This window comes from Plectropomus leopardus, chromosome 8 (genome assembly GCF_008729295.1).
Source record: "Plectropomus leopardus isolate mb chromosome 8, YSFRI_Pleo_2.0, whole genome shotgun sequence".
NCBI classification, from domain to species: Eukaryota; Metazoa; Chordata; class Actinopteri; order Perciformes; family Serranidae; genus Plectropomus; species Plectropomus leopardus.
The window spans coordinates 22,481,597-22,509,535 of NC_056470.1; the positions used below are offsets into that span (position 1 = coordinate 22,481,597).

At 40.5% G+C, this 27,939-nt stretch overlaps 1 protein-coding gene across 1 annotated transcript; it reads left to right on the top strand.

Moving 5' to 3' along the window:
- On the top strand, positions 1-27,918 carry dnah12 (dynein, axonemal, heavy chain 12). Its single transcript, XM_042491299.1, has 73 exons — positions 1-197; positions 838-925; positions 1,019-1,045; positions 1,141-1,330; positions 1,417-1,486; positions 1,594-1,752; positions 1,858-2,053; positions 2,536-2,724; positions 2,836-2,989; positions 3,070-3,161; positions 3,274-3,452; positions 3,569-3,704; positions 3,809-3,934; positions 4,042-4,176; positions 5,216-5,409; positions 5,488-5,731; positions 5,824-6,009; positions 6,099-6,299; positions 6,425-6,619; positions 6,713-6,834; positions 6,924-7,059; positions 7,148-7,294; positions 7,451-7,570; positions 8,014-8,170; positions 8,281-8,453; positions 8,564-8,716; positions 8,813-9,052; positions 9,678-9,923; positions 10,048-10,167; positions 10,273-10,382; positions 10,530-10,713; positions 10,849-10,989; positions 11,100-11,183; positions 11,408-11,596; positions 11,724-11,843; positions 12,495-12,683; positions 12,761-12,912; positions 13,070-13,208; positions 13,366-13,532; positions 14,172-14,427; positions 14,572-14,868; positions 15,136-15,314; positions 15,532-15,724; positions 15,887-16,048; positions 16,154-16,348; positions 17,352-17,485; positions 17,572-17,734; positions 17,825-17,905; positions 18,001-18,177; positions 18,272-18,403; positions 18,512-18,601; positions 19,155-19,295; positions 19,408-19,649; positions 19,759-19,906; positions 19,989-20,134; positions 20,296-20,510; positions 20,601-20,793; positions 21,178-21,370; positions 21,489-21,661; positions 23,060-23,200; positions 23,327-23,485; positions 23,619-23,914; positions 23,995-24,248; positions 24,334-24,474; positions 24,571-24,708; positions 24,788-25,021; positions 25,578-25,766; positions 25,967-26,070; positions 26,169-26,373; positions 27,048-27,185; positions 27,297-27,388; positions 27,494-27,561; positions 27,725-27,918. Exons 1-73 carry the CDS (start codon positions 1-3, stop codon positions 27,916-27,918), a joined length of 11,910 nt encoding a protein of 3,969 aa, XP_042347233.1.
- Positions 27,919-27,939: the final 21 nt, after the last annotated feature.

Sequence of the window (27,939 nt, forward strand, 5' to 3'; positions counted from 1 at the left end):
ATGGCTACTTCTCCCGGAGATTTGAAAGCCCCTGCAGTGAAGGGCACGTCAAAGTTTCCAGTCCTGCCCCCGATTGAAGATGAAATGAAAAAGCTCGCTGCAGCAAAGGACGAGCAGGCGAAGAGGATGAAGGATATCAAGAAACTGCTGCGGCACAGGAGTAGTCAAGTGCAACAGGAGCAACGCCAAATGATATTGTATGTTTTATTTAAGCCCCTCTGTGACATATCTTTTGTCAGTACCTCAGTGACAGCCAGAGAAGGATCCCACTAGCTCAGTCAGTTAATTATTATGTAAGCAATAGTTTCCAGTAATGCAAGGATACTCAGCTTGCTTTGCTTGGGGGACATTTATGCAAAATGACGGGAGGCCAGGGGTCAGTCGCAGCAGCCTCGTGCATGTTTTTATTATTATAGTACATTTCTATGATTTTAGGATTATCTAGGATTTTAGCTCATTTTTATGATTTTAGGCTGTTTCTATGATTTTAGGACATTTCAAGAATTTCAGAACATTTTTCAGATTTTTGGACATTTCTAGGATTTCAGGACTTTTGAGGCTTATTTAGCTCTGACTTCTGTATGGGGGCTGCAAGGGATCCTCCATTGGCACTCTATTTGATAAACAAGCTCTGTTTTGATGCTGTTTTATGCACTTTGGCACCTGATGTATACTAAAAGAAAAAAAATCCAAGTGTGAATCACTTTATTTATTATTATGAGTTAGATCATGTTTGGGAAACCACCGACAACCTACTTGGGGCCAGATTTGGCCGTAAATTGGGTATCACTGCTGTAATGTGACTAATGTGACAATTTGTTGACTGAATTGTTGCAGGGTGTCCAGAGCAAAGGAGGCTGACAGACAAAGGAAAGAGAGAGGAGTAGTTCGCAGCCTGTCACCAGAACCGCAGTTTCCACCCTCTGTAAGACAAGTATTCGGTTGCAAACATTTTGGTTAAATATATATACAAATATTGCACAGTATAATGTGATATATCTCAATACTTCCTTTACAGATGCTTAGTGAGGAGCGGAAACGTAGGGTATGTTTTCTTTCTGAATTTCACAATTGCAGAGCCCAAACCCTGTTTATCTGCTCATCATGCCCTCTCTTATCTTATTTTGGTCCCAATTGTAGATGAACTATACATTCCTGAAGCAGTGCATAGAGAGACGACCATTTGCTACAATTCAGCAGCAGTGGTTGGACTCCATTGTTGCCCGAGTCTCCTTCAAACTTAAAGAGGGCCCTGAGAAAAATAAACTACTGCAGGAGCTCTGTGAGGAAGTCAGAGCTGACTTCCTGAAGGTGATTGTCAAGCACACAGGTATTGTTAAATATTTATGTATCTATGCATGTATATGCAGACTTAGGGAAAACCATGTCTCATAATGCCATATCCACTCCCTTAAGTGGACTCAGTACTAAAGAATCCAGAGACCGGAGGACCCGTGTCAGACAAACAGACAGCTGCCCCACAAAAGTCAGTGTCTAATGTACACAAATGATCTCTTCACTATATCCGAACATTAATTTGTCTGTTTTAATGCTGTGTTTTTTTTTAAAGTTATATTCCCAATATATTTGCAGAATTCTGGATTTCTCCCAACCTTGGCATGACAGCTTTATCCGAAGCCGCAAGATAATAAAAGCGAATTTGCACATTCTTCATCCAGCAATGCAAACTGTCTTGGATATTGGCTACATGACATTTTCTCCACTGGTCCTGGTTGATCTTTCAGGATGCAGGTAACACACCACGGATGCAACATAGCGCTGCTAAAATAAGCACGTAACTACAATATTTCACGTGAAGATTTGCTCAAGTTTCTCTTTTAATTATTTTTGTTTCAGGGCTTCAGGACCTGTGGACTGCAAGAGCCTACAGAACAAAATGGCTGTGGAGTGTAAGCGGACAGAGGATCGTATCATGAATACCTGGTTTCCCAAAGTCATCCACTTATTAACAAGTAAAGAAACACTGAAGGGAGTTAAAGAGAGGAAACTTGACTCCTTCTATGACTGTGCATCCACCCTCATCTCCAATCAGGTGAGATATGACATAATTTTTGGCTTGATATTGATTTGAGAAGAGCAAGAATGAACAGTTAAAATAATTTAACCAAGGTACTTTCCCTCATTGGCACGCTTCATGATGTTTGTTTTTTGTGTTTTAAAGAGGTATGGCTACAATAGCTTTCTTTCTATGAGTGCATTTACTTAGACATACATAACCCGTTTATGATTGGGTTTTTGGAGTATCCTGTCTACATGTTTGAATGTGTAAACAGCATATTCCATTTATGAGAAACCCAACTATGCTAGCTGGAGTACTGTGAAATAAACTGGCATGTATACGAGGAATGTGAATAACCCGATCTCTCTGTGCTGATGTGAACACCATATTCCGAATATGACATAACTGGGATAAACCTCACAAACAGATTATCCATGTCCATGTAACTACACTCTACGTTTGTTCCTTGATTACAAATTTAGATTCTTGGACATTTTTCTTTTCTAAATTCGCAGTTGAAATCCCTGCTACAGACAAGCGTAGAGGAGTTTGTCAGTCTGTTTGATCCAAGCAATCAGCACCGTTTGCCTCTCTTTCGTATGGCCTTAACCTTTGATGATGAAAAAATGGAAATTTATCCCACCTTACAAGATCTGGAAGCTTCCATTTTTGAGATTCTTAATTCCATCACAAACACACTGCAGGTAAGGTTATGTGTAGTAGCCATTTAAAGAACAATCACTGATTTATGGCACATTTTTCATGTAAAAAAATAATTTTCAGCTGGAATTGATATCTTTGGCACTGATCCACAGAAAGTACAGACGGTGCAGTCATGGCTGACACAAGCCACATCCTCGTTTGTGGATGCTAAGGTGGCTTATCACATGCTAGTTTGGGCTCAAGTCACCGTGAAGACAGCTGTTTACAAGAATCTAGAGGAGCCTGGCAAACATTTCCAGAACTATGGTGATGTTTCAATAATTTCCTGTCTCCACCCCATTAATTTTGATTCCATTTATTTCTGACTTTCTTGCTTCATTTTGCAGTTGACAAATATGACTGGTTAGTCAATGGAACTGCACAGGCCAGGGTGGAGAAGTTCACAGAAGAGGAACACTCTTTTGATGAATACATTAAGGTAACAAATCATATAGTTTTTTCCATGCTGCATATGTTAAAGACCTATTATTGCCTTGTTTTCAGTCTATATTCTGATGACCATCAGTGTGTGATCTCACTGCTTTTTAAAGCAAGTGGAGGAGTTTCGTGTTCTGTCAAAGGAGATTATCAGCCTCCCAGCAAAAGCCCACTTCTCGATGGTCCATCTGGACTGTGAAGAGCTGAAACAGGGGCTGGCCAACAAAGCCAAAAACTATGCTGAAATACTTCTGAAGAAACTGATCACCAGCCACCGAGAGCAAAATCTACAGTGAGTCACTTTTTGTAACATTTTTTAACAAAACTGCCCATCTGTGTTTAAAATGTTCAGATTTGTTTTTCCTCTTCAGATTATTTCTTACAGTCCTTTTTTGTGTCTGTTCAAAGGATCTGCTCTGAATTTGAGACCATCAGAGAGAATGTCCTGAAAATACCGGAGAGTACAGAGGATATGACTCAGATCATTGATCACATTGATTTCAATAAGACAAAGGGTATTGCAGAACTAAATGAAAAACTAAAGGTAATTAACATGATGATGCTGTTGTTTCTTACACCAAAGAATATTGATTTCTGTTGTCTTATATCTTTTTTAACATAATTTACTACCCCACTGCTTTTTGACAGGAAGCCTACTGTAGACTGATCTACCTCCTGGATGTCCACATCATGGAGCCAGATGATCTGGAGCTTAATATGATTGTCTTTCTCTGGCCGCAGAAAATCCTTAAAGTCTTTGAGCTCAGTGATGAGGTAATGCTCTTGTGTCAGTGCAGACAACAGTATATCATGATTGGTTTTGTTTTTGTTTTGTTTTTTTTTTTAGGATGACCTGATTTTGGATGAATGTCATTTTCCAGGTGATGCAGAAGGCCAAGCAGGAAGGGGAGCAGGAGCTGTTGGCTAAAAGAGAAAGATTAATGGTGCAGCTGGAAAAGTTGGGACGTAGGATTGAGGACTACCCACTTTGCTCTGAACTGGATATGATGCAGCAGGTACAGTGTCATTAGCACTTTCACATAAAATTCAAGAACTAGGTATGATATGTTGGGAAAAAACATGTATTTGCTTTCTTGTAAAGACTAAAACAAGAAGATCAATACCACTCTTAAATTTGTCCTTACAATATGAGGCTACCAACAGCATAGACTGGAATAGGGGGAAACAGCTGGCATGGCTTTGTGAAAAGGTATCAAAATCTGCTTACCAACACCTTTAAAAATCAAGAATGTCACCACGCCTGGCCAACCACATTATTATACATACGTTCTTGTATGGAGTAAACAAACAAGACATAATATATTAATTAGTGAGGCCTGGAAGTGCTGGTAGGAGGATGCTATTCGCTTCAGACCATGGATGTACATCTGGATACAAAACCCAAGATGGTGCCTGTTTAGTCCAATGAGAATTGCTCACCTGGTGCATTTGACCTAAAAATGTCTGCCTTCCCTCATAACTTACTTACACAAGCACTACTGATTCTCTCGCTGGCCCTGCCCTCAAGCTCCCGCTCAGCTCATAGACTTTACTCAGTGATTACATCACAGATTTTAAATCACTTTTCCTGCTTCAAGGAAAGTTTTATAAATATTGAACCTACCGGAATCAAAATGTATACTAGAAAGAGTCATAATTGGCCTTGTTTGGACTTCGCTTCTGTACTGACAACAGGTCTTCAGGTATCTCAGGGGATTTTTGCCGCAACATTGTGAGTGGCCACCGGAAATAAATTGGAAGCAAGGCTGTGCGGTGTTCCTATGGGCCTGCCTCAGACAGAGGCAGGCTAGCTCTTTCCCCCTGTCTTTAAGCTGCCAGCCAGCATCGTATTAAATGCACAGATCTGAGAATGGTATTGATTACTTTAAAAAAACATAAACCTGAAATATTTCTAAAGTCATATTTAAATATGATTCCTTGTCAGTGTCAGTACTATGTAAGTAGAATTGGACTTGTACAAGAACATCATAAAACCTGATTTTAGTGTGATTTAACAGTTAAAAGAATGTAATTGTCTTATCACTTTTTCGGCAGTATATAACGGATGTCAGAACAGTTCAGAAACTTCTCCAAGAGGCTGAGGAAATGATTGTGGTTATTAACAAAGAAGAGGCCTTTTACAAATGGGACCAGACATCTTATCCAGAAGTTGAAGTCATCAAAGACAGTATTGAACCCTATCAGAAGCTCTTTGGATTTGTGTTGAAGTGGCAGCGCACAGAGAACAGGTCTAATTTCAGTCTGAAGTTCTGTTGTGTTTTGATTAAAACATTTCCCCTGATAATCTTTGTCTTCTTTGTGAATAGATGGATGGATGGTTCCTTCCAGGACCTAGATGGTGAGAGCATGGAAGCAAAAGTGGATGAGTTCTTCAGGGAGATCTTCAAGATGCTCAAGTTGTTCCAACAGAAGCAGAACAAAGCTGAGCAGGAGATGGAGAGGACAGCTGGGAAGACCAGGCGACGACCTAGTGAGAGTGATCCAACAAAGGCGGAGAGCCCCACAATACTTTTGTGCTCCACTGTCATGGAGCAGATCAAAGAGTTCAAGGTATCATATGTATTTCACATTAATGAAGTCTTGCAGTAAGTGTCTTGTTTGTGGATGCTAAACCATGACGTGAAATGTGTTTGCATCTCCAGAATCATATCCCTGTAGTTTCCATGTTGTGCAATCCAGGCATCAGAGCTCGCCATTGGGAACAGATGTCTGAGATAGTGGGCTATGATCTCACCCCTGACTCTGGTACTACACTACGCAAAGTTCTCAAACAAAATCTGGCTCCTTACCTGGAAGAGTTTGATTCCATCAGTGCTGCTGCTAGTAAAGTGAGAACTCTAAAAAGAGTTGCTTCTACAAAACCTAAATATTAAAACTTGTGCTGACTGCTACATAACCCCAATATGTGTCTCTACAGGAGTTTTCCCTGGAGAAGGCTATGCAAAACATGGTGCATATTTGGGATGGCATCTCTTTCCACCATCAACCTTACAGGGAGACTGGGGTGTCCATCCTGACCGCCTTGGACGAGATTCAGACAATCCTAGATGACCAGATTGTTAAGACTCAGACTATGAGGGGCTCACCGTTCATCAAACCTTTTGAAAGTCAGATCAAGGTGCGCTTCAAGTTTGAGAGCGTTTATTCATCTGATGGTAATGAGTAGCTGCACAATTTGCATTGGTGTTGGGGTAACTTCAATCCAATCTTGCAGATATTTAAGTTTTTGTTCTGTGACTTCAGCAATGGGAGGAGCGCCTGCTTCGTATCCAGGAAACCATAGATGAATGGCAGAAGGTGCAGGCCCAGTGGCTTTATCTGGAGCCCATCTTCTCTTCTCAGGATATTATGCAGCAAATTCCAGAAGAGGGACGTCTTTTCCAAACTGTCGACAAAAACTGGAAAGAGGTCATGAGACATTGCATTAAGGACCCTAAGGTAGCCGTTGAGTTTGTGGTGGACACATTATTCTGAAAAATAGAAAACCTGAAAAATAAACTGTTTCCATTAAGTGATGATTTGTAATTTTAGATTCTGCCAGCAACCTCACTGCCTGGTTTGCTAGAGAAACTGCAAGATTCAAACACCCTCCTGGACAGCATCATGAAAGGACTGAATGCCTATCTGGAGAAGAAGCGTCTGTTCTTTCCACGGTAAACAAAAAGATTTTGCAGTGTTTCTCTTGTCCAATTCTTTGTTATTAAAACAGATTTTCCATATTGACTACCAATACCGCTGCCAGGTTCTTCTTCTTGTCCAATGATGAAATGCTGGAGATTCTGTCTGAAACCAAGGACCCACTGCGAGTGCAGCCCCATCTGAAGAAATGCTTTGAGGGTATTTCCAAACTGGACTTCCTACCAAATCTGGATATCCAGGCAAGGCAGTCCCACATGTGGTTATTGATACATGACTTCGTGGTTGATATACTTTAATATAATTGTTAAACTTACTATTCTTGCTCAGGCTATGTATAGTAGTGAGGGGGAGCGTGTTCAGCTAATCCAGCTCATCTCCACATCTGAGGCCAAAGGAGCTGTGGAGAAGTGGCTGGTGCAGGTGGAGGATGTGATGCTTCGCAGTGTCAGAGATGTTGTAGGCCGGTCCAGGGTGGTGAGATCACTGTTCCCATTCCTCAAATAATACACTGTACTGTAACTTGTTAACTCTAATACCATCGTGTTATGCACGGCTGATATTCTGCATATTCTGAAGTTCCCCTTATGCATGAACATTAATGTGAGTCAGTGATTGTGGCTGTATTGACAGGCCTATGCTGAGACAGCACGGAGCCAGTGGGTCAAGGAGTGGCCCGGGCAGGTGGTGCTCTGCACCTCTCAGATTTTCTGGACCATGGAGGTTCATGAAGCCATCAGAGCAGGAGCTGATGTAGGTTTTTTACATCTTTTCTCTGAAAATGTTACTTTTTGTTCGCTTACTAATGCAGCTTAAAGGGAAAGTTCACAGAGAAAAAAAATCAAAAATACATAGTTCTCCTCTTACCTGTAGCGCTATTTATCAATCTAGGTTGTTTTGGTGAGTGTTGGAGATATCGGCTGCAGAGCTATTTTCCATCTACCGAACTACACCCACCAACTGTATCACCGCGCAGATAGAAGCATGCCTCTATTGCTAGTACACCAAGGAGGATTAATTAATGTTTACATCTTGTGCTGTCACATTCACGAGCCTGTCGTCCATGAAAAGATGCTTGCCTTGTTCTGTGCAACGATTTGGTTGGCAGGTCTAGTTTGTTAGACAGAAAATAGTTTTTACATGAAACTGTTTACATCAAAATTCTAAAATAGTAATTGGGCTCTTGTTCTCTGTAGGGTTTAAAAAACTATCATCAGCAACTCCAGAGTCAGCTGAATGACATTGTGGAGCTGGTGAGAGGAAAACTGCCCAAACAAACACGGATCACTCTGGGAGCACTGGTCACTATTGATGTTCATGCCAGGGATGTGGTCATGGAACTTATTGAGAAAGGTACATTATGGAACTGTATGCAGAGTTGACTCTGACAGAGCTTTGCCTCAGTTTTGTAATAGCACCAAGAAAATATGCCTGAAAAATAAGAGTATATGTGTCTTTTACAGGTGTATCAAATGAAACAGACTTCCAGTGGCTAGCCCAGCTTCGTTACTACTGGAGCAATGACAATGTTCGTGTTCACATAATCAACTGTGATGTGAAGTACGCTTATGAGTACCTGGGGAACTCACCACGTCTGGTCATCACCCCACTGACTGACAGATGCTACAGAACACTGGTAAAATATTTGAGAAATAGCTTACTTACATGTGAATATTTTTTTATTTGAATGATGCCGAGTGATCAGAAATTTTAATATTTAAGTCCAAAGGTCTTTCTTTGTTTAAGATTGGAGCTTTCTACCTGAATTTGGGTGGTGCACCCGAGGGTCCAGCTGGAACAGGAAAGACGGAAACCACCAAAGATCTAGCCAAAGCTCTAGCTGTGCAGTGTGTGGTCTTCAACTGTTCTGATGGACTGGATTACCTCGCTATGGGCAAAGTACCACCAGCAAGAATATTCTTAATTCTAATGCCTTCTAAGCTATAATGCAAAAGAAATCATTCTTACAACCAAACTTTTGGTGATTTCTTAAAGTTTTTCAAAGGTCTGGCCTCGTCTGGTGCATGGGCATGCTTTGATGAATTCAACCGTATTGAGCTGGAGGTGCTGTCTGTAGTGGCTCAGCAGGTTCTCTGCATCCAGCGGGCCATCGAGCTCAAGTTGGAGTACTTTGACTTCGAAGGGACCATGCTTAAACTCAACCCCAACTGCTTTGTCTCCATTACAATGAACCCTGGCTACGCAGGACGCTCAGAACTCCCTGACAACCTCAAGGTCTGTAACTAGTGAACAAATATTTTATCAGGCATTGTGGGTTGGTACTTTCAGTTACAAAAATATTTTCTGTTACTACATCTACTCTGCATTATTGGTTATATATATATTAATTATATCTACACCATCTGCGTCCACCTCTTTATCCAACTACCGTATACAGCGTAATGAATTGATGAGGCTTTTACCCCCTTTAGTGTAATGTAACATAATAGTAAGAAAAGTGTGACTGCCCAACATTGACACTGGGTGTTTGTAGCTGTTTAAAATGTATGAAATTCAATTTTATAATTATTAAGGTCTAAATTGTCACAAACATTTGATCTATGTTAATGTATCCATCTTAATTTATTTATTTATTTATTTTTTTTACCTTTTTCTTGCACTTACCCTTTGGCAAAATGTAGATTACCCCAACTAGCTCTAACAACCAGCCTACCTCTGCACAGGACTACATATAAAGGACTACCTTTATTCTCACCTGAAATGCTTGAATAAGAAAAACATGATTTGCCCAAAAATCAATCCTAAGTTTGGTTAAAATGTATCTTGAAAAGGTCTCAAAAAGCATTAAATTGTCTGAAGGTGTTTGATACTTGAATTTTCTTTTCATTTCTCTGTTCAGGTGTTATTCCGAACAGTGGCCATGATGGTCCCCAACTACGCGCTGATAGCAGAGATCTCTCTGTATTCATATGGCTTCCTCAATGCCAAACCACTGTCAGTAAAAATTGTAATGACCTACAGGCTCTGTTCAGAGCAGCTGTCCTCCCAGTTCCATTATGATTACGGCATGAGGGCCGTTAAAGCTGTACTGGTGGCTGCAGGAAACCTCAAGCTCAAGTTTCCTGATGAGAACGAAGACATACTGGTATTTGTGCTGATATGGATGTCATTTGCAAAATTATCCTCTTCTGTATGCCCTAATTGTGATCTCCTCAAGTTCGTCATTTTTTTGACCCTCTCACTTTCTTTCCACATATTGTCATGTCAAGCTCCTGAGGTCCATAAAGGATGTTAATGAGCCCAAGTTTCTCTCCCACGATATTCCTCTGTTCAGTGGAATCACCAGTGATTTGTTCCCAGGCATCACCCTTCCTGAGGCTGACTACCAGGTCAGATATGCCACTACCTTTTTTTGTCCTTAATCTAATCATTCCTGTGTACTTATTAATATTGTCATGTATATTACAATAAGCAGTATTTCCTGCCCTTGGCAGCTGTTTCTGGAGGCTGCTGAAGAGTGCTGTAAAAAGCACAATGTACAGCCAACACAGGTCTTCATACAGAAGATGATCCAGACATATGAGATGATGATAGTCAGGCATGGGTACGTTGTATTTCATTTTCACTGTATATTATGAGAACCTGTTTAGCGTGTTTCCAGTTATACAGTGTACCACATGACTGAGGCAAAGCTTAAAGGGAATATTTGAAACATATCATTGTGTGAAGATTTCCTTTTTCTTTGTATCAGGTTCATGCTGGTGGGGGAACCTTTTGCTGGGAAGACCAAAGTGCTGCACGTTCTCGCTGACACGCTGACTCTCATGAATGAGAGAGGGTATGGTGAGGCGGAGAAGATCATCTTCAGGACACTGAACCCAAAGTCCATCACCATGGGACAGCTATTTGGACAGTTTGACCTGGTTTCTCATGAGGTAGACCTGTGCCTTAAAGCACCTCGTATTTATTCTGTATCACAGATGAATAAGTACATCGGTGTATTTGCAGTATTGATGTATATCTTTCTTCCTATTTGTCTTTTTACTTTTTTTTCTTTTTCTCATTATAAGTGGACCGATGGGATTGTGGCCAACACGTTTCGTGAGTTTGCATCAGCTGACACACCAGACCGTAAATGGGTGGTGTTTGATGGTCCCATAGATACACTGTGGATTGAGAGCATGAACACTGTGCTAGATGACAACAAAAAGGTGCATAATACACAGTAAAAATGTTTAATATTAACTTATGTACTTAGGTATATTAATTTGTATTTCACATACTTGACTTGGACCTTTTTGGCTTTTCTCTTCCTCCACAGTTGTGCCTGATGAGTGGTGAGATCATCCAGATGTCAAATCAGATGAGTTTGATTTTTGAAGCAATGGACTTATCACAGGCCTCGGTGAGTTCAACATTTGGATATAAATAAATTAGTTACTTGGTTATACACACTAAACATTTCACAATTGCTAAGTTATTTGCTGGATGTCCACAACATTGCATTAATGAACATTTAATAATTAAACAATGTGCTTGATAAGACAATGAACAACTTTTAACTGACAATTAACACTGTATCTAGCTGGACTTATCTATTGTTCATTTGATTATTTTCTTCCTGTGCAGCCTGCCACAGTCAGTCGCTGTGGGATGATTTACATGGAGCCGTCTCAGCTGGGCTGGGAGCCTTTAGTAATCTCCTGGATGAACAAGCTTCCTGATGCTCTGCGGAGCCCAGACAACCGCTCCCTGCTGCTGGAGCTCTTTCATTGGCTCCTGCCACCTGCCCTAAGGATGCTACGGAAAAATTGCAGGGTAAAAGACCCCAGGCCCCAAAACAACCCAGACATAAATATCTGTAGAACATTTAGAAGTGAATATTTTTATTAGATAGAATATACAGATGTTTTTTTTAAATACTAGATTATATTTTTGTTTACAGGAAGTTGTTCCCACTAGCAACAGCAACACTGTGGTGTCCTTGTGTCGACTATTTGAGATGCTGCTCACTGAACCTGTGAAAATGAGTCCTGGGGATAAAAATATTCGTACCTGGATCATGGTAAAAGGACTGAAGCATTTGTCATTTTGAATCTGAGCTTTTACTTCAGCAAATGTAGTAGTACTTCTAGTACAAATAAGTCTAAAAATGATCTATTACAAGTAAGTACTTAATTCAAAATCTTACTTCAGTAAAAGTACAAAAGTATAAGCATTAAAATGTACTTAAAATAACTAAATGTGTACGTAACCATTATACAGAATGGTCCATTTCAGAATGATTTATGTTCTATAGTTGGATTAAAATTACTGATGCATTAATGTGTTCATTACTGAAATGTTGCAGCCAGTAAAGGTGGAGCTATTTTTAACTAATTTATATACTCCTGGATTGTTTGACCTAACAAAATTTGTTTTAAAAATCTGAATCTGCAAAGTACCTACGAGCTAAAGTTGTCATATAAATGTAATGACATCAAAAGTACAATATTTCACTCAGAAATGTAGCGGAGTAGAAGTACAAAGTTCCATAAAACTGTACCTCAATATAGTGGTTTAGTAAATGCACTTTGTTACTTTCTACCACTGTTTTGAATAAAATTAGAGCCTTATTTATTGAAAAGTCTTGCTTGCAAACATTTGCACTTCCATGCCTTTTTTACGTAATTATATCTATGTATGTATGTCTCCCCGTCCTTTATGATGATTGCAGGCAGCTTTTGCCTTCTCGCTGGTGTGGTCTGTGGGCGGCAGCTGTGACGCAGACAGCAGAGAGAAGTTTAGTGAGTTCTTCAGGGGGACTGTGTCAGGAAAGACAGAAGACCACCCTATCCCTGCCACTGTGGGTAAATGGGAGTGTCCAATGGATGAAAAAGGCCTGGTGTATGATTATTTCTATCAGGTATTGTTTAATAACTTCATTCACAGGTGTTTCACTTTTGTTTAAATCAGTTAATCATAGTTTAATATCTTGAATAGTTTCAAGGAAAAGGCTGCTGGCTTCATTGGAATGATGCCATCAAAAATGTCAGCCTGGGGGACAAAAACACCAAAGTGCAAGAGATCATTGTTCCCACCATGGACACAGTTCGCTACACCTACCTCATGGACCTCTGCATCAGCTACGGAGTGTTAGTGTTCTCATTACTGCCTAAAATTATTGTTTGACTTCTACTTATACTATATATGCTGGTTTATATGTAGTAGTTCTAATATAATTTTACCCTGGATTTATTTACATATCACCTGTATTTTTTACAAAATCTTTTTTTCTGTTTATCTGCTTAGACCTCTCCTGTTTGTTGGTCCTACTGGCACTGGAAAGTCAGTGTATGTGAAGGAGAAGTTGATGAACAATCTGGACAAAGACCGCTATCTACCCTTCTTTATCAATTTTTCAGCTCGCACCAGCGCCAACCAAACTCAGGTCAGCATGTAGGAAGTAAGGATGAAAGAATGGCCCTATGGACATTTCTAGATTGCTAGGGAAACATTACTAGATATAATAATCTAGACACATAAATAAAAGGTAAATGTTGAATCTGAAATTAAGTTGTCATTTCTGTATTTATTGCATCCTTCAGAATATCATCATGTCCAGGTTAGATAAGAGAAGGAAGGGAGTGTTCGGGCCGCCCATGGGAAAGAAGTGTATCATCTTTGTAGATGACATGAACATGCCTGCACTGGAACAGTTTGGAGCACAGCCTCCTGTGGAGCTTCTTCGACAATATATGGACCATGGAAACTGGTATGAACCATCCACTATTGGATCTTATATCAACAGACACATTTTTAAGCATGTAAAAATACTTTACTATGATTAATATTTAGTGTATTGAGAAATTCTAGATCTGGCCTCCGCAACATACACTACCACTGTAGTAAGTTTTGCATTCTCCAGCATTGGCATAGCACTAAAATGAAATATATAGATCAGTCTGACTATGCTAGACTAGTGCTTGGTTGACTGGTGAAAGAGCATTGTGCATCAAGATGGCTGAAATTAGCATTAGTGGAAACACCTGAGAAATCACTTCATACATGTTTGTGCCTCAGTCAGACTCAGATGGGTGCCTTTGCCACTGTTTTGTCAAATCTGTTCCCCTGTTGATTTCCATATTAGACGACTGACCTTTGTAATGTGACATACCTAATCTGGCTTTCCTGGCATATGTTTAAATCTCAGATTTTAGGAAGGTCCATAGACATTGCCCCCTTCAGTTGAAAAAAATGTGAAAAAAACTCTCTTATGACAAGCTTTGAATATATATATTCAAGTTAGTATAGACAAGGTCAGACATTTTAGGGGACGTAAACCCAAGAAAAACACATTTTAAATGGAGTATTGTTAAATAAACAGACAGACCTTTTTTATTTGCTCTGGCAGGTATGACCTGAAGGATACCTCCAGGATCTCTCTTGTCGACCTCCAGCTCATCTCAGCTATGGGCCCCCCTGGTGGTGGGAGGAATGCTGTGACATCCCGCTTCCTGCGACACTTCAACATTTTTAGCATCAATGCTTTCAGTGACGAAACGATGGTTCGCATCTTCTCCAGTTTGGTGGCCTTCTATCTCAGAAACAGTGAATTCCCACCTGAATATTTCACTGTTGGCAACCAAATAGTGACAGCTACAATGGAAGTGAGTCCCCTAAAACCACACAGAGATATCACATCAACTCTTCAAATGAGGTGGATGTGTTTCGTGCTTGTGTAAATGGCTCTTATTTATCATATCTTGTCTTTTCCAGTGCTTTAACTCTTTGTATGGGTTTAATTCCCAAAGGTGTATAAAAAAGCCATGGAGAATTTACTTCCAACTCCAGCCAAGTCTCACTACACCTTCAACCTACGGGACTTTTCGCGTGTTATTCAAGGCTGCCTGCTGCTAAAGAAGGACTCACTGGAGAACAAACGCACTATGATACGCTTGTTTGTCCATGAGGTCTTCCGCATCTACTATGATCGCCTGGTGGACGACAAAGATCGAGCGTGGCTCTACCAGCTGATGAACAGCATCCTCAAAGATCACTTCAAAGAGTCCTTTGACCAGGTGTTTGATCACCTGAAACAAGGCAGTAGGGTAAGTTGAAATTCAGTCATATTAGCTGTAGAGTCATATGCCTTTCTGTTATTATGTTTCACAGTATACAGGAAATGCAAGAAAAAAGATTAACTGTCAGTCCTTGCTGTGCGGGAGCTAAATAACATTTGATGTGTTTTTTTCAATACCAGTACATGAAACATCAACAACTACATTTGTGTTCTACTAATACAAAATATAAGCACATGAAACAAGTAAGAAAAATGTATATTTTAATTTATGCCATACATTTTCTTACTTTCGCAGCTGGTTGAGGAAGACATGCGGAATCTTATGTTTGGTGACTACATGAACCATGACCTGGAAGATGATGAGCGTTTGTATGCTGAGGTGCCCTCAATGGAAAGCTTTTCTCAAGTGGTGGAGTCGTGTCTTCAAGAATACAACCAGATGCACAAGAATCGCATGAACCTTGTGATTTTCCGGTAAGCAATAGAGTCAATTCAAGTACACGCACAGCGAAAATATTGGTGTGTAGCTGTTTAGTATCAAATGTTAAAATTTCATCAGAAAATAAATATAAATATAAAAATATATTTGTTTTTGAGTGAAAAGATAACCAAATGACTTAACCTGGTTTGCAATAAGTCCGTCATATCAATGACACTTGATTAACTGAGAAAACAATGTGGCCATTATTAGCTATGTCCTGGAGCACCTGTCTCGTATCAGCCGTGTGCTGAAGCAGCCACGAGGAAATGCCCTCCTTGTGGGAGTGGAAGGCAGCGGACGTCAGTCCATCACCCGTCTGGCCACATCTATGGCACACATGACCATGTTCCAGCCTGAGATCTCTAAGAGCTATGGGATAACTGAGTGGAGAGACGACCTCAAGGTCAGCTTTTTGTTTCAGGACAGACTTCTGTGTCCTTTAATTCTGATGCATCACATGTATTATTTCTCTTTTTGATCTACGCTTGTGATTTTTCGGCATTTTCAAATGGTTGTGGAAGACTTTTAATTAAACCCTGTTTCCTTGTTTTTATTTTTATTTTAGATGCTGCTGAAAAATGCTGGGGTGAAAGGTCAGAAGACGGTTTTCCTGCTAACTGATGCTCAGATCAAAGATGAGGCTTTTCTAGAAGATGTGGACAGTGTCCTGAACACAGGGGAGGTGCCCAATCTGTTTGCCATAGATGAGAAGCAAGAGATCATGGAGGTAGGCTGTCACAAACTCTGTGTATGCCTTTATAGAGCAGTGTATACCCTGTATAAAGGACAAACTCATTTATGTTTAACATGTCTTATACTTGTCGTTCTCCAGACAGTACGACCCATTGCTCAGGCTGGCAACAAGAATCTTGAGTTGAGTCCTTTGACTCTGTTTGCCTTCTTCGTTGCACGCTGTAGAGAGAACCTGCACATTGTTCTGGCCTTCAGTCCAATTGGAGACGCCTTTAGAAATCGCCTTCGCCAGTTTCCATCTCTTATTAACTGCTGTACCATTGACTGGTTCCAGGTATTGTATAGGCACAAAGATGTGGTGGGATCACTTATACTTTGTATTAAGCAAAAATACTGCATATGATACAGGCAAGGTCAGCAAGAACCATGGCGATATCAGGGTTAGCACTCTTGGAATGTGTCAGGATTGTGCCAGTGTGAACCTGGCTCCCAGGAAGTGCACTGGACTTGCCAAACAGCCATTTGGCCCAAAATAAGTTTTCCATAGACTTACATTGGGAAAGATTTGTAAAGTGGTTACATTTTTTTAAGCCCAAGTGAAATTACTTGTTTCACTTTTAGGATTTAATCCATTCGGTTTGATAACATTTCAAAAGTCTAGAAGAACTGCATGATTAAATCATTTTATTCCCTTTTAAGTTGGCAGAGGACTAAATCGTAATTAACCAGCTTAGCTGGCAAAAGGCTCTAGTGTGCCTTCTCTAATGGTGCAATGATTTAGAAGACACAGGTACTTTTACACCCAGGAAGTTGGACTTTTTTGGCCTTATGTGCCACTATGCAACTTTTTAATTTTTGACACTTTGTTTATTTGGTTTCATTTCACAGGAACCATAATACAATCACCTTCAATTAAGTATGTTTACAGAGTGAACCATTTTTCCATTTTTTTCACTTGAAACAAATAAAAAATAGCACTTCACTGTCATAGGAATGAACAAGGGCCCGCTCCAGTGCTGTATCCAGTTCTCTTTATATATCCATGGTGTGAGCACTTTCTTAGCCTCAGGCTAACAGCTTTCTTAGCCTGGGGCCAGGAGCAGTGTGAAAAGCCTACAACAGACAAAATAACTGTTTATGTATGTACCCATGTATTTTTCATTCAAACAGTTAGTCATGTGTGATCCCTTAGCCAGAGATAACATCATAACAAGGAAAATGTAGAATAAATTAGTTAAGATGCCAAAATACACTGTTCTTAGTGTCATCAGTCTGTCTTTGTATGCTTTTGTCTTTGTTCTTGTCCTCACTGTCCCTCCTTCTTTCTGCTCTGACAGCCATGGCCTGAGGAGGCTCTTGAGCAAGTGGCTAACTCCTTCTTGAAGTCACTAGAGATGAGTGAAAATGAGCGTCAGGAGGTCGTATCCATCTGCAAAACATTCCATACGTCTGCGAAACAACTCTCACAGAGGTACAACATGTGGTTAATTATAAGTCTTATATTCAAAGGTAAAGTACATTTATGAGTGCTTAATTCCACTGTTGTTTTCATTGCAGATTCCTCTCTGAGTTAGGTCGCCATAATTATGTGACACCCACATCCTACCTGGAGCTGATTGGAGCTTTCCGTCTGCTGCTCACTCAGAAAAGAGACACTGTGATGAAAGCAAAACAGAGGTATACCAACGGTCTGGATAAACTAGCCTTTGCTGAATCTCAGGTATATGCAGCACAGATTTTTCAGGATTTTTTTAAAATTGTAAAACGTTTAGCATACCATTCGTTCAGCTCATCTAATTTTTCTCTGCAGGTTGGTGAGATGAAGATGGAGCTTGTAGATTTGCAGCCCAAATTGGAACAGGCGAAGATAGACAACAACAAAATGATGAAGGTGAATACCTTCTTTCAGCCTCAATGTCTACCCTAACCAGAGCACCAGTTTATATGGATGTACAGAATGTAATTGTTTAATGTGTTGACTTTCAGGTCATTGAAGTTGAGTCTGTAGAAGTTGAAGCCAAAAGTAAAGTTGTGCGTGTTGACGAGGAGGCTGCAACTATAAAAGCCAATGAGGCTCAGGCTCTAAAGAATGAGTGTGAAAGTGACTTGGCTGAGGCCATACCGGCCCTGGAGGCTGCTCTCTCAGCCCTGGACACTTTGAAGGTTTTCATTCTTCAACTGCACTGTACCAAGTTTACCCACTCAGACCATCACAGTTTAGACAGTTGAGTAAGTTGAGCTGTCTGTTTCGTTTCAGCCCTCTGATGTCACAATTGTGAAGTCGATGAAAAATCCTCCTTCGGGGGTGAAGCTGGTGATGTCAGCTGTGTGTGTGATGAAGCAGATAAAGCCGGATAAGATAGCTGATCCAGCTGGAACTGGAAAAAAGGTTAGACTGAGGAAAAGAAATATCTTACAAGATACCATGATTGTCTGTCAAAAGCATTTTAATATGCTAACTTATAGTAATATGAGTAACATATTCTATATTGTCTAGGTTTTAGACTACTGGGGTCCAAGTAAGAAGCTGCTGGGTGATATGAACTTCTTACGAGATCTTAAAGAGTATGACAAGGACAATATTCCAGTGAGTATCAGGAAAATTACATTCCTAAAGTAGAAATATTTTTTTTTTGCTGTGACTTATTATGAAGTAAATGTTGAATGCACGATGTAACGACTACAGAAAATTGACATCACCGGTGTGAAGACAGGCTCCCTAAAATCCTTGATTTCACTGGGCATGTCTATCTGCTACTGTGTACAATTTCTTGGAAAAAAGAAAGCTTGATTTATAGCGCATCAACCATTGTGCAGCCAAAACAGGAAAAGGATAGATATCTGTAGCTATCCCCAGCTACCAAAAAGTATCAATTTACTATTCCCAGTGGCAATATGGCAGACAGTGGAATAACCTGAGTATCTGTAGAAACTCAACCCAGTAAAAGGAAAAGAGTCCTGTTGCTAGGCTCTGAGGAAAACATAAAGTGATTTGGTTTTCTTTGCAATAGCACCGCCAACAATAACACCACCTGGAAATTTAGGGGGAAAAATTTGTCTGTTTCCACATAAATTAATTATTTAAAAAAAACCCAAACTTACATGTGACTGACTGACTAACTCCTCTATTTTTTTTGCAGGTCCCTGTGATGCAAGAAATCCGTAGTAAGTACATGACTAATCCTGACTTTGACCCTGGTATCGTGGCAAAGGCCTCCTCTGCAGCAGAGGGCCTGTGCAAGTGGATTAAAGCAATGGAGGTGTATGACCGGGTGGCAAAGGTACACTAATGTTTCTGTCTTTTCATAGACCTCTTACCTTGACTCATCTTAGATACACATGCATGTATTCTTTCACTTATTCTTTGGACTCAGCCACTCTTTTCGGTTTTAGGTTGTGGCTCCTAAGAAGGCCAATCTCGCAGAGGCACAGGAGTCCCTCGCGACTACCATGGCCCTGTTGGACCAGAAGAGAGCTGAGCTGAAGGAGGTTGAGGACCGTTTGGCTGCCCTTCAGAAAACCTTCAAGGAGAAGACAGAGGAGAAGGCACAGCTTGAGTTTCAGGTGGATTTATGTGCTAGGAAGTTGGAGAGGGCTGAGAAACTCATTGGTGGTCTTGGCGGAGAGAAGACCAGGTCAGGATGTTGCACAAAAATATTCTGTTACTTTGGGGGTTTTTTTGGGTTTTTTTTACAAATACGATCATTACAATATGCCACTGACTTAATTAACTTCTGTCTTTAGATGGTCCAAGGCAGCGGATGACCTGCAGAATACGTATGACAACCTGACTGGGGATGTTCTTATTTCCGCTGGTGTGATCGCCTACCTGGGAGCCTTCACTGCCGGATTCAGACAGGACTGCACCAAGTCATGGACAAAACTCTGCCAAGTAACAGTCCTCCAACTCTTTATTCAGAGTTTTTTGTCACTTTCTTGGAATATATTTAATTGTTGGTTACCTTTCTTTTCAGTCTAAGAACATTCCATCAGCAGATGACTTCTCTCTTAGTAAGACTCTCGGAGATCCCATTAAGATCAGGGCTTGGAACATTGCAGGCCTTCCCAGTGACTCTTTCTCTATCGATAATGGTATCATTGTCAGTAACTCACGCAGATGGTGAGTCTGTATTGCTGGAATAATTAATGAAGTTTATGCTCAGTCTCTCACTACTTACTGCTTCAACACAGGACAAATACATAGTTTTAAGTTAAAAGTGAAAAAAGTTAATACAATTCAGATTTAAATAAATCTCCTCCTTAATGTGTGTGTTCTTGCAGGCCATTGATGATTGACCCTCAGGGTCAGGCCAACAAGTGGGTAAAGAATTCAGAGAAAGACAACAACCTGAGTGTGATCAAGTTAACAGACGGGGACTACATGAGAACTTTGGAGAACTGTGTTCAATTTGGTACACCCTTGCTGCTGGAAAATGTTGGAGAAGAGCTGGACCCCTCGCTGGAGACACTGCTGCTCAAACAAACCTTCAAACAAGGTGCTGTGGATGTGTAAAGGCTGCCAAGGAGGCGACTGAAAATTGTACTTAAAACTGTGAAAATTTGAACTCATTTCTTGTTTCACTTAGGCGGTGTGGATTGCATGAGGCTGGGGGAGAGTGTGATTGAGTACTCTTGCGATTTCCGTTTCTACATCACCACCAAGCTGAGGAACCCACATTATCTGCCAGAACTGGCCACCAAGGTGTCTCTGCTCAATTTCATGATCACCCCAGAGGGCTTGGAGGACCAGCTGCTCGAGATTGTGGTTGCCAAGGAGAGGTAGTGATCATAAAATGGTCACATTGTTTTATCAAACAATATTTATATAGTGCCTTTTGTGCAAAATTGGAATACAAGATGCCTTACAATACAATGAAAATAATACAATTAAAATAAATGGTAATATGAGGACGTTATAATGTAGGAAATAAAAGATATGGTAGAACAGGGAGAATGTAACACAGTACAAGGGTACAAGGGTACAAGTGTAGATTAAAAGATTAAAATACGCTTTTGAAAATAAAATAAAATGGATTCAGATTTACATTAAAAAAAGTGTTTAAGATTTTTTTAACTATATATAGACAGTTTAATACCCTCGGCTACACCATTTAAATACTTTACCATTTAGCATTTGTTTCTTTCACTTCATCTTCTCTACAGGCCAAAACTGGAAGAGGAGAGAAATGCACTAATCCTGCAGTCAGCTGCCAATAAGAGGCAGCTAAAGGAAATTGAGGACAAAATCCTGGAGACGCTGCAGTCCTCTGAGGGAAATATCCTGGAGGATGAGAGTGCCATTCAGATACTAGACTCTGCAAAGATCATGTCCAATGAGATCAGCAAGAAACAGCAGGTGTGGGCAATGCACAAATAACTCCCAAATGTTCTCTAGAGAAAATGTGACCCGGATTGTGAATATGGCAAATCTGATGATTGGTAATCTAACTTCCTACTGTTTACGTATTCCCCAGATTGCAGAGAAGACAGAGATCAAGATAGCAGAGTCTAGAGAGGATTACAGAGCCATTGCCAAGCAGTCCTCCATCATGTTCTTCAGCATCGCTGAACTCGCCAATATAGACCCCATGTACCAGTATTCTCTCAGTTGGTTTGTCAACCTCTACATTAACTCCATACAAGACAGGTGAGTGATACAGATGAAGTGCATTCTGTCCCAAAAGAAGTAATGCACTGAGACCTGTGTTGACTGTACCAACAGTTTGTAGGGGTGGGTGATGTGGCCCTAAAATAATGTCACAATATTTCAGGGTATTTTTGCGATAATGACATGATGATATGACAAAATGTGGAAATATATTTTGTAGCTAATTTCAAGAACATACAATTGCAACATACTTAGTAAATTATTAAAAAGTTATCACATAGGATCATTTCTTATCCCTCTTTCTTTTTTCTTTTGGAAAAATTCCAAAACTATTGAGTTTTTCTTCCCACCTGAACCTCTGCTCTTCCTGCCATGTCACTCAGTACTGAGAAGTAGACCCCCCCCACATACACATGCACACACACAGACTTCAGCTTATTTTGATTGGCTGTTACGTTAGAAAGACTACAGCACAAGTGTTTTTGTCGATCCTCAAGTAGGCTTACAATATGACAGGCTTATGATAAATTCACCTGTCGATTCCTGCATGCACATCACAAGAAAGGAGAGGGGTAGAGAAACACTGTGCTGCAGCCAGAGGGGTCGCTGTCATATCATTATGTCAGCAAGTCAGAATATTGCCATTATAGCAATATAGTATTTTTTTTATCATGTTAAAATTTTTTACCAGTATGTACTTTAATGTTATGATATGGAACATGTCTGTTTCATAATTACAGGCTTGAATATCATGCAGGAATCGTAAAGTTGACAAAGTGGTTATTACAGCAACTTGCTTTCCACATGCAACATTGTTTATGATTAATGACAGAGCGACAGCAAAAGTATCCCTATAAAGCCGCTGCAAAGGATTGGGATCATATGAAACTTTTTTTGGACCTGCAGATGCGATCTGTACACACAGGAAATGTGCATTTTTTGTACTGTAACATCATATGAAACATTTGTAGACTATAAATATGTTAAGTTGTACTCTTAGCATATTTGACTGAAGTGAGAGGAAATAGTTGCAAGAGACTTTACTTCAGTGATACTGAAGTTGCATTGCCCAGGGCCCAATTTTGCAAAATGACAAGAGGTCAGGTCAGTGTTTTTTTTTTTTTTGTTTTGTTTTTTGCCAACAAGCTCTCTTTTAATACTTTAAACTCTGGCACCTCATTTACATTCAAAGTACAAAACAAATTTCCCAGTGTGAATTAATATATTTTCAATGTAAATTAGAATATTGTAGGCGGGCCACCTGGCACACCATCATGGGCCAGATTTGGCCTGTGGGCTGTAAGACAAGTTTCACTGCTTTACTCTGTCAGCAAAGATTTAGCTGACATGAACTTTAAGCACAGTCTTATTTTTTAAGAGTTGATAGTTGGTCTGTGTTCATCTGAAGTTTCCAGTGTTTTATCTTTTATTTATCAGTAACAAGTCCAAGATCCTGGAGAGGAGGCTTCGATACCTGATCGATCGCTTCACCTATAACCTTTACTGTAACGTCTGTCGCTCTCTATTTGAGAAGGACAAACTGCTCTTTTCCTTCCTGCTCTGCTGCAATCTCATTCTGTAAGTATTAAGGGGGATAATGGTCAGCTTAATTAGAATATTAGAGTTTGATCTCAGCTTTTAACCACATGCACAGATTAAGATATACTATGTGAACTTGTGCTTTCATCTTCTTTTTCCACTCAGAGCAAAAAAGGAGATTGAATACTCTGACTTCATGTTCTTCCTGACCGGAGGAGTAGGTCTGCAGAACACCATTGCAAACCCCGACCCCAGCTGGCTACCAGACAAGAGCTGGGATGAGACCTGCAGAGCCAGTGAACTACCCGGTTTACAAGGAATAAAGTAAAAAGCATCACTTAAGCCACCAAAAATGCTTTTTTATGACCTGTGTATATGACTACAAAGTCCTGTCTGTCATAAAGTCCCTTTGACTAATGGAATGAATCTACATGTTTATGCTACATTTATTCCACAGAGAGGCTTTCATCAAAAGCCCAGGAGACTTTAAACCTATTTATGACAGCGACGAGCCTAGCAACACTCCTCTACCCGCTCCATGGTGTGAAAAACTGAATGACCTGCAGAAGATGATTATTGTTCGCTGTCTCAGGCCTGATAAGATAGTTCCAGCTGTGACTAAATACGTGACGGGCAAACTGGGAAAGAAATTTGTCCAGCCACCTCCCTTTGACCTGAGTAAGAGCTACCTGGACTCCAACTCCACCATCCCACTCGTGTTCGTGCTGTCTGCAGGAGCTGATCCCATGGCGAGTAGGTCCCTACAGTGCCAGTGAGTGACTGTCAAGGTTCACTGTGATGCTTCCCCCAAAAATAACAATATCCCTCTGCAGGCTTATTGAAGTTTGCCAATGACAAGAACATGAGTGGTGCAAAGTTCCAGTCCATCTCTCTGGGGCAGGGCCAGGGTCCCATCGCAGCCAAAATGATATCCACAGCCATGAAGGACGGGACATGGGTGTGTCTGCAGAATTGTCACTTGGCAGTTTCCTGGATGTCCACCCTAGAGAAAATCTGTGAGGACTTCAGTCCAGCAACATGCCACCCAGACTTCCGCCTCTGGCTCACAAGCTACCCTTCATCCAAGGTGAAGCTCAGTGCATTTTATTCAGCAGATATGTAGATTTTTTCTGTTAACAGTCCTAAAGAAAAATCATCCTTTCTGATATCAGTTTCCAGTGACCATCCTGCAGAACGGGGTAAAAATGACAAACGAGTCTCCCACAGGACTCCGACTCAACCTGCTACAGTCTTACTTGTCAGATCCTGTTTCTGACCCGAAGTTCTTCAATAACTGCCCCGATAAGGAGCGGGTGAGTTTAAGTTTGTATGTGAAAGGAATTTGTTATTAAAAAAGGTTTATTATACAGTGTGGATGCCAATCTTTGACTCTTGGATTTCTTCATTAGATTTGGGAGAAGCTCCTGTACGGACTGTGCTTCTTCCATGCCCTTGTTCAGGAGAGGAAGAAGTTTGGTCCGCTGGGCTGGAATATTCCCTACGGCTTCAACGAGTCTGACCTACGCATAAGCATCAGACAGCTACAGGTATTCACTCAGAGTTTCAGAGGCCACATTTTAATATCACAAGGACCTAAAACTGTATTTAATTTGTTTTCCCCTTTAGCTGTTTGTAAATGAATATGATGAGGTGCCTTTCGAGGCCATAACGTACCTGACCGGGGAGTGTAACTATGGCGGTCGTGTGACAGACGACTGGGATAGGCGACTCCTGATGACCATCTTGGCTGACTTCTACAACAAGGACGTCATTGAGATACCTCGTTACCCTTTGTCACCTAGTGGCGAATACTTTGTCCTGCCTAAATCAAACTATGAAGACTACATTGAATTTATCAAGGTAAGAAAAAAACATACACGAAGAAGTTAAATATGTGTTTTTTTTTCTTTGAAAATAGTACTTGGCAATATAGAGAAAGTCATTATAGTGATGAATATCATGGAATTTGATGAAGTGGATATAGGAAAGTACAACTGCTAAAACAATCTGCAAAATGCAAACAATTCCATCACTGTACTTTAATATAGCCTTTAAAAACAGGAAACAGAAAACACTTGGAATACTTTGATATCCAAACGAAAGAACACTTTGTACATTTATTTCACAACAGGTGCGCAGGAGAGACAAGTAGTACACAATTTCCAGTCAAACTCTTGGACATGGTCTAACTTGCAAAAGAAACAAATTTATTGCAAAGTTTAGATAGCTAGACGCTTAGTAGGTCTATCCTGGTTACCAAAAAATTGCAATGAAGGTATTTCTCTGGCAAATTACTCAGTATGCAGTAGTTTGTTTCCAAATTGTGATATTACAATATCAAAAGTCGATATATTGCCCAGCCCTATTTCTATATAATAACTTCCAACTGAGAAGCAATTCCTCTGTTGTATTTTAGGCGCTTCCCTTCAGCCAGCATCCAGAGGTGTTTGGGATGCATGAAAATGTCGACATTTCTAAAGATCTCCAGCAGACAAAGCTGCTGTTTGATTCACTGCTACTCACCCAGGGTGGAGGAGCTAAGGGAGGGGCTAGCTCTGGGAGTGACAACACACTGTATGACATAGCAAATGACATCCTTACCAAGGTAATAATTAATCAAACCTCTTTTTGCTATTTTTTGGTGGGCATGTTTTATTTTTCTGGATGGGAAATACACATGGTACCAGTGCATGTGTAGCTTTCTAATAACTTGCAAATTTCTGTTGGTGTTTTCTTTACCTTGATTGCAATCTACCTGCATTAAGTTGTATTTTTTTAACTAGCTGACTTCCTTATTTCCCACAGCTCCCAGCCAACTTTGACACAGAAGCTGCTCTCCTGAAGTTCCCAGTGCTCTACGAAGAGAGCATGAACACTGTACTTGTGCAAGAGATGGAGCGCTACAACACGTATGGACAAACAGCTCAGTGCAGAACATTAAGACATACAGTACATCATCTCCCATATGACTTAACTGCTGTTTCTTATCTCTCTCTCCCCTTCTCAGGCTGTGTAGTACAATCAGTGTGAGTCTGCAGAATCTGTTGAAGGCCATCAAGGGTTTGGTGGTAATGGATGCTGAGCTTGAGGCAGTTGCGGGCTGTTTGATAGTTGGAAAGGTCCCGGAGAAATGGGCCAAGCGCTCTTACCCCAGCCTTAAGCCTTTGGGCAGCTACATTACTGACTTTCTCTCAAGGCTCAAGTTTTTGCAGGTGAGACTCTATAAGGAGTTCAGTGTGTAGGATTTAGGGGGATTTATTGGCAGATATGGACAAAAATATAATAAGAATGCATTCCATATTGTATCATCACCTGAAAATAAGAATATATGTGTTTTTGTTACCTTAGAATGAGCCGTTTATATCTACATAGGGAGCAGGTCCTCGTCAATGAAGTGTGCCAAAACAGACAAACCAACACTGTTGGCCACCAGCGAAAAAACACTGTTTGTAATGTGAAACCTCTTTGTTTAGTGTTTTTACATAAGTCTGTTCGTTGTGGAGAGGAAGAGACCACTGCAAATAGCTCGACATCCGCTAAAAACCTCCTGAGTTACACATCTCCAACATGCCAAACAGGACATACTGATTTGTCACATGAAACTGCTTGATACATTGTTTTTACCAGTTAAATCACCTGGTCCGTTTGTTTTGGAAATGAAGAGACCTCTACAGATGATTCGGCTCCCACTAAAAACCTCCTGAACAATAAACATTGAGAGGTTACAGCTGATTGCAGTATGCAATCCATACTGCTAGATGCCACTTAATCATACGCACTCCCCATTTAATAAAGAACATTTAGATGAATAGGAGACAGGACTGTTTTCTTTAAGTTAAATTTCTAATTGTACCTTTAATCTCCCTTTTACTTGGTGTTCTTGTAGGATTGGTGCAACACCAGTAAGCCTGATGTGTTCTGGCTGTCTGGCTTCTTCTTCACCCAGGCCTTCCTGACCGGGGCTATGCAGAACTACGCTAGGAAATACCACGTTCCTATTGACCTGCTAGGTTTTGATTTTCAGGTCAAAAGATACACACTTTGTAATCCCTCTGTCTCCACTGTAAAGATCCTCTCCTAGAGGAAAGATCCTAAGAGTATACTGATCTGTGTTTTTCACATTTTCATCCTGCAGGTTCTTCCAATTGATGAGTCAGACACATCGCCTGAGGATGGTGTTTATGTTAATGGATTGTTTCTGGATGGAGCTCGATGGGACAAAGAAAGGTAGATGCTCATACTAGGGTTGTTTTTAAAGATAGATAATTGTATATTATCTTAACAGTGAAGTGCAAGGAGACTTGATTAACCTGTTTTTCTCTCTATCCTCAGTGGAGTTCTGGCTGAGCAGCACCCAAAAGTCCTGTTTGATGTGATGCCAATCATCTGGATAAAACCCAGTAAGTAAACAACCATATTCTCCACTCTGCCAACTGTGTGACAAATCAAATGCATTGCCATTCATGTTTTAAGGTGTCTGTTTTTAACACAAAAGTTGTTGCTGTTTTTCCTCTTCATCTTCACTGGATCTGCTTCGTCTCTGCTTCCTCCTCTCTAATGCAGCTGAAAAGAAGAGCATGGATCAAGCTCAGAGGCTGTATATCTGCCCGCTCTACAAGACCAGTGAGAGGAAGGGAACCCTCTCCACGACAGGGCACTCCACCAATTTTGTAATTTCCATGGTGTTGCCCACTAGCAGGCGTCCTCAACACTGGATCAAGCGTGGTGTGGCCATGCTCTGTCAGCTTGATGACTAAAATCAGACAACAGATTAAAAC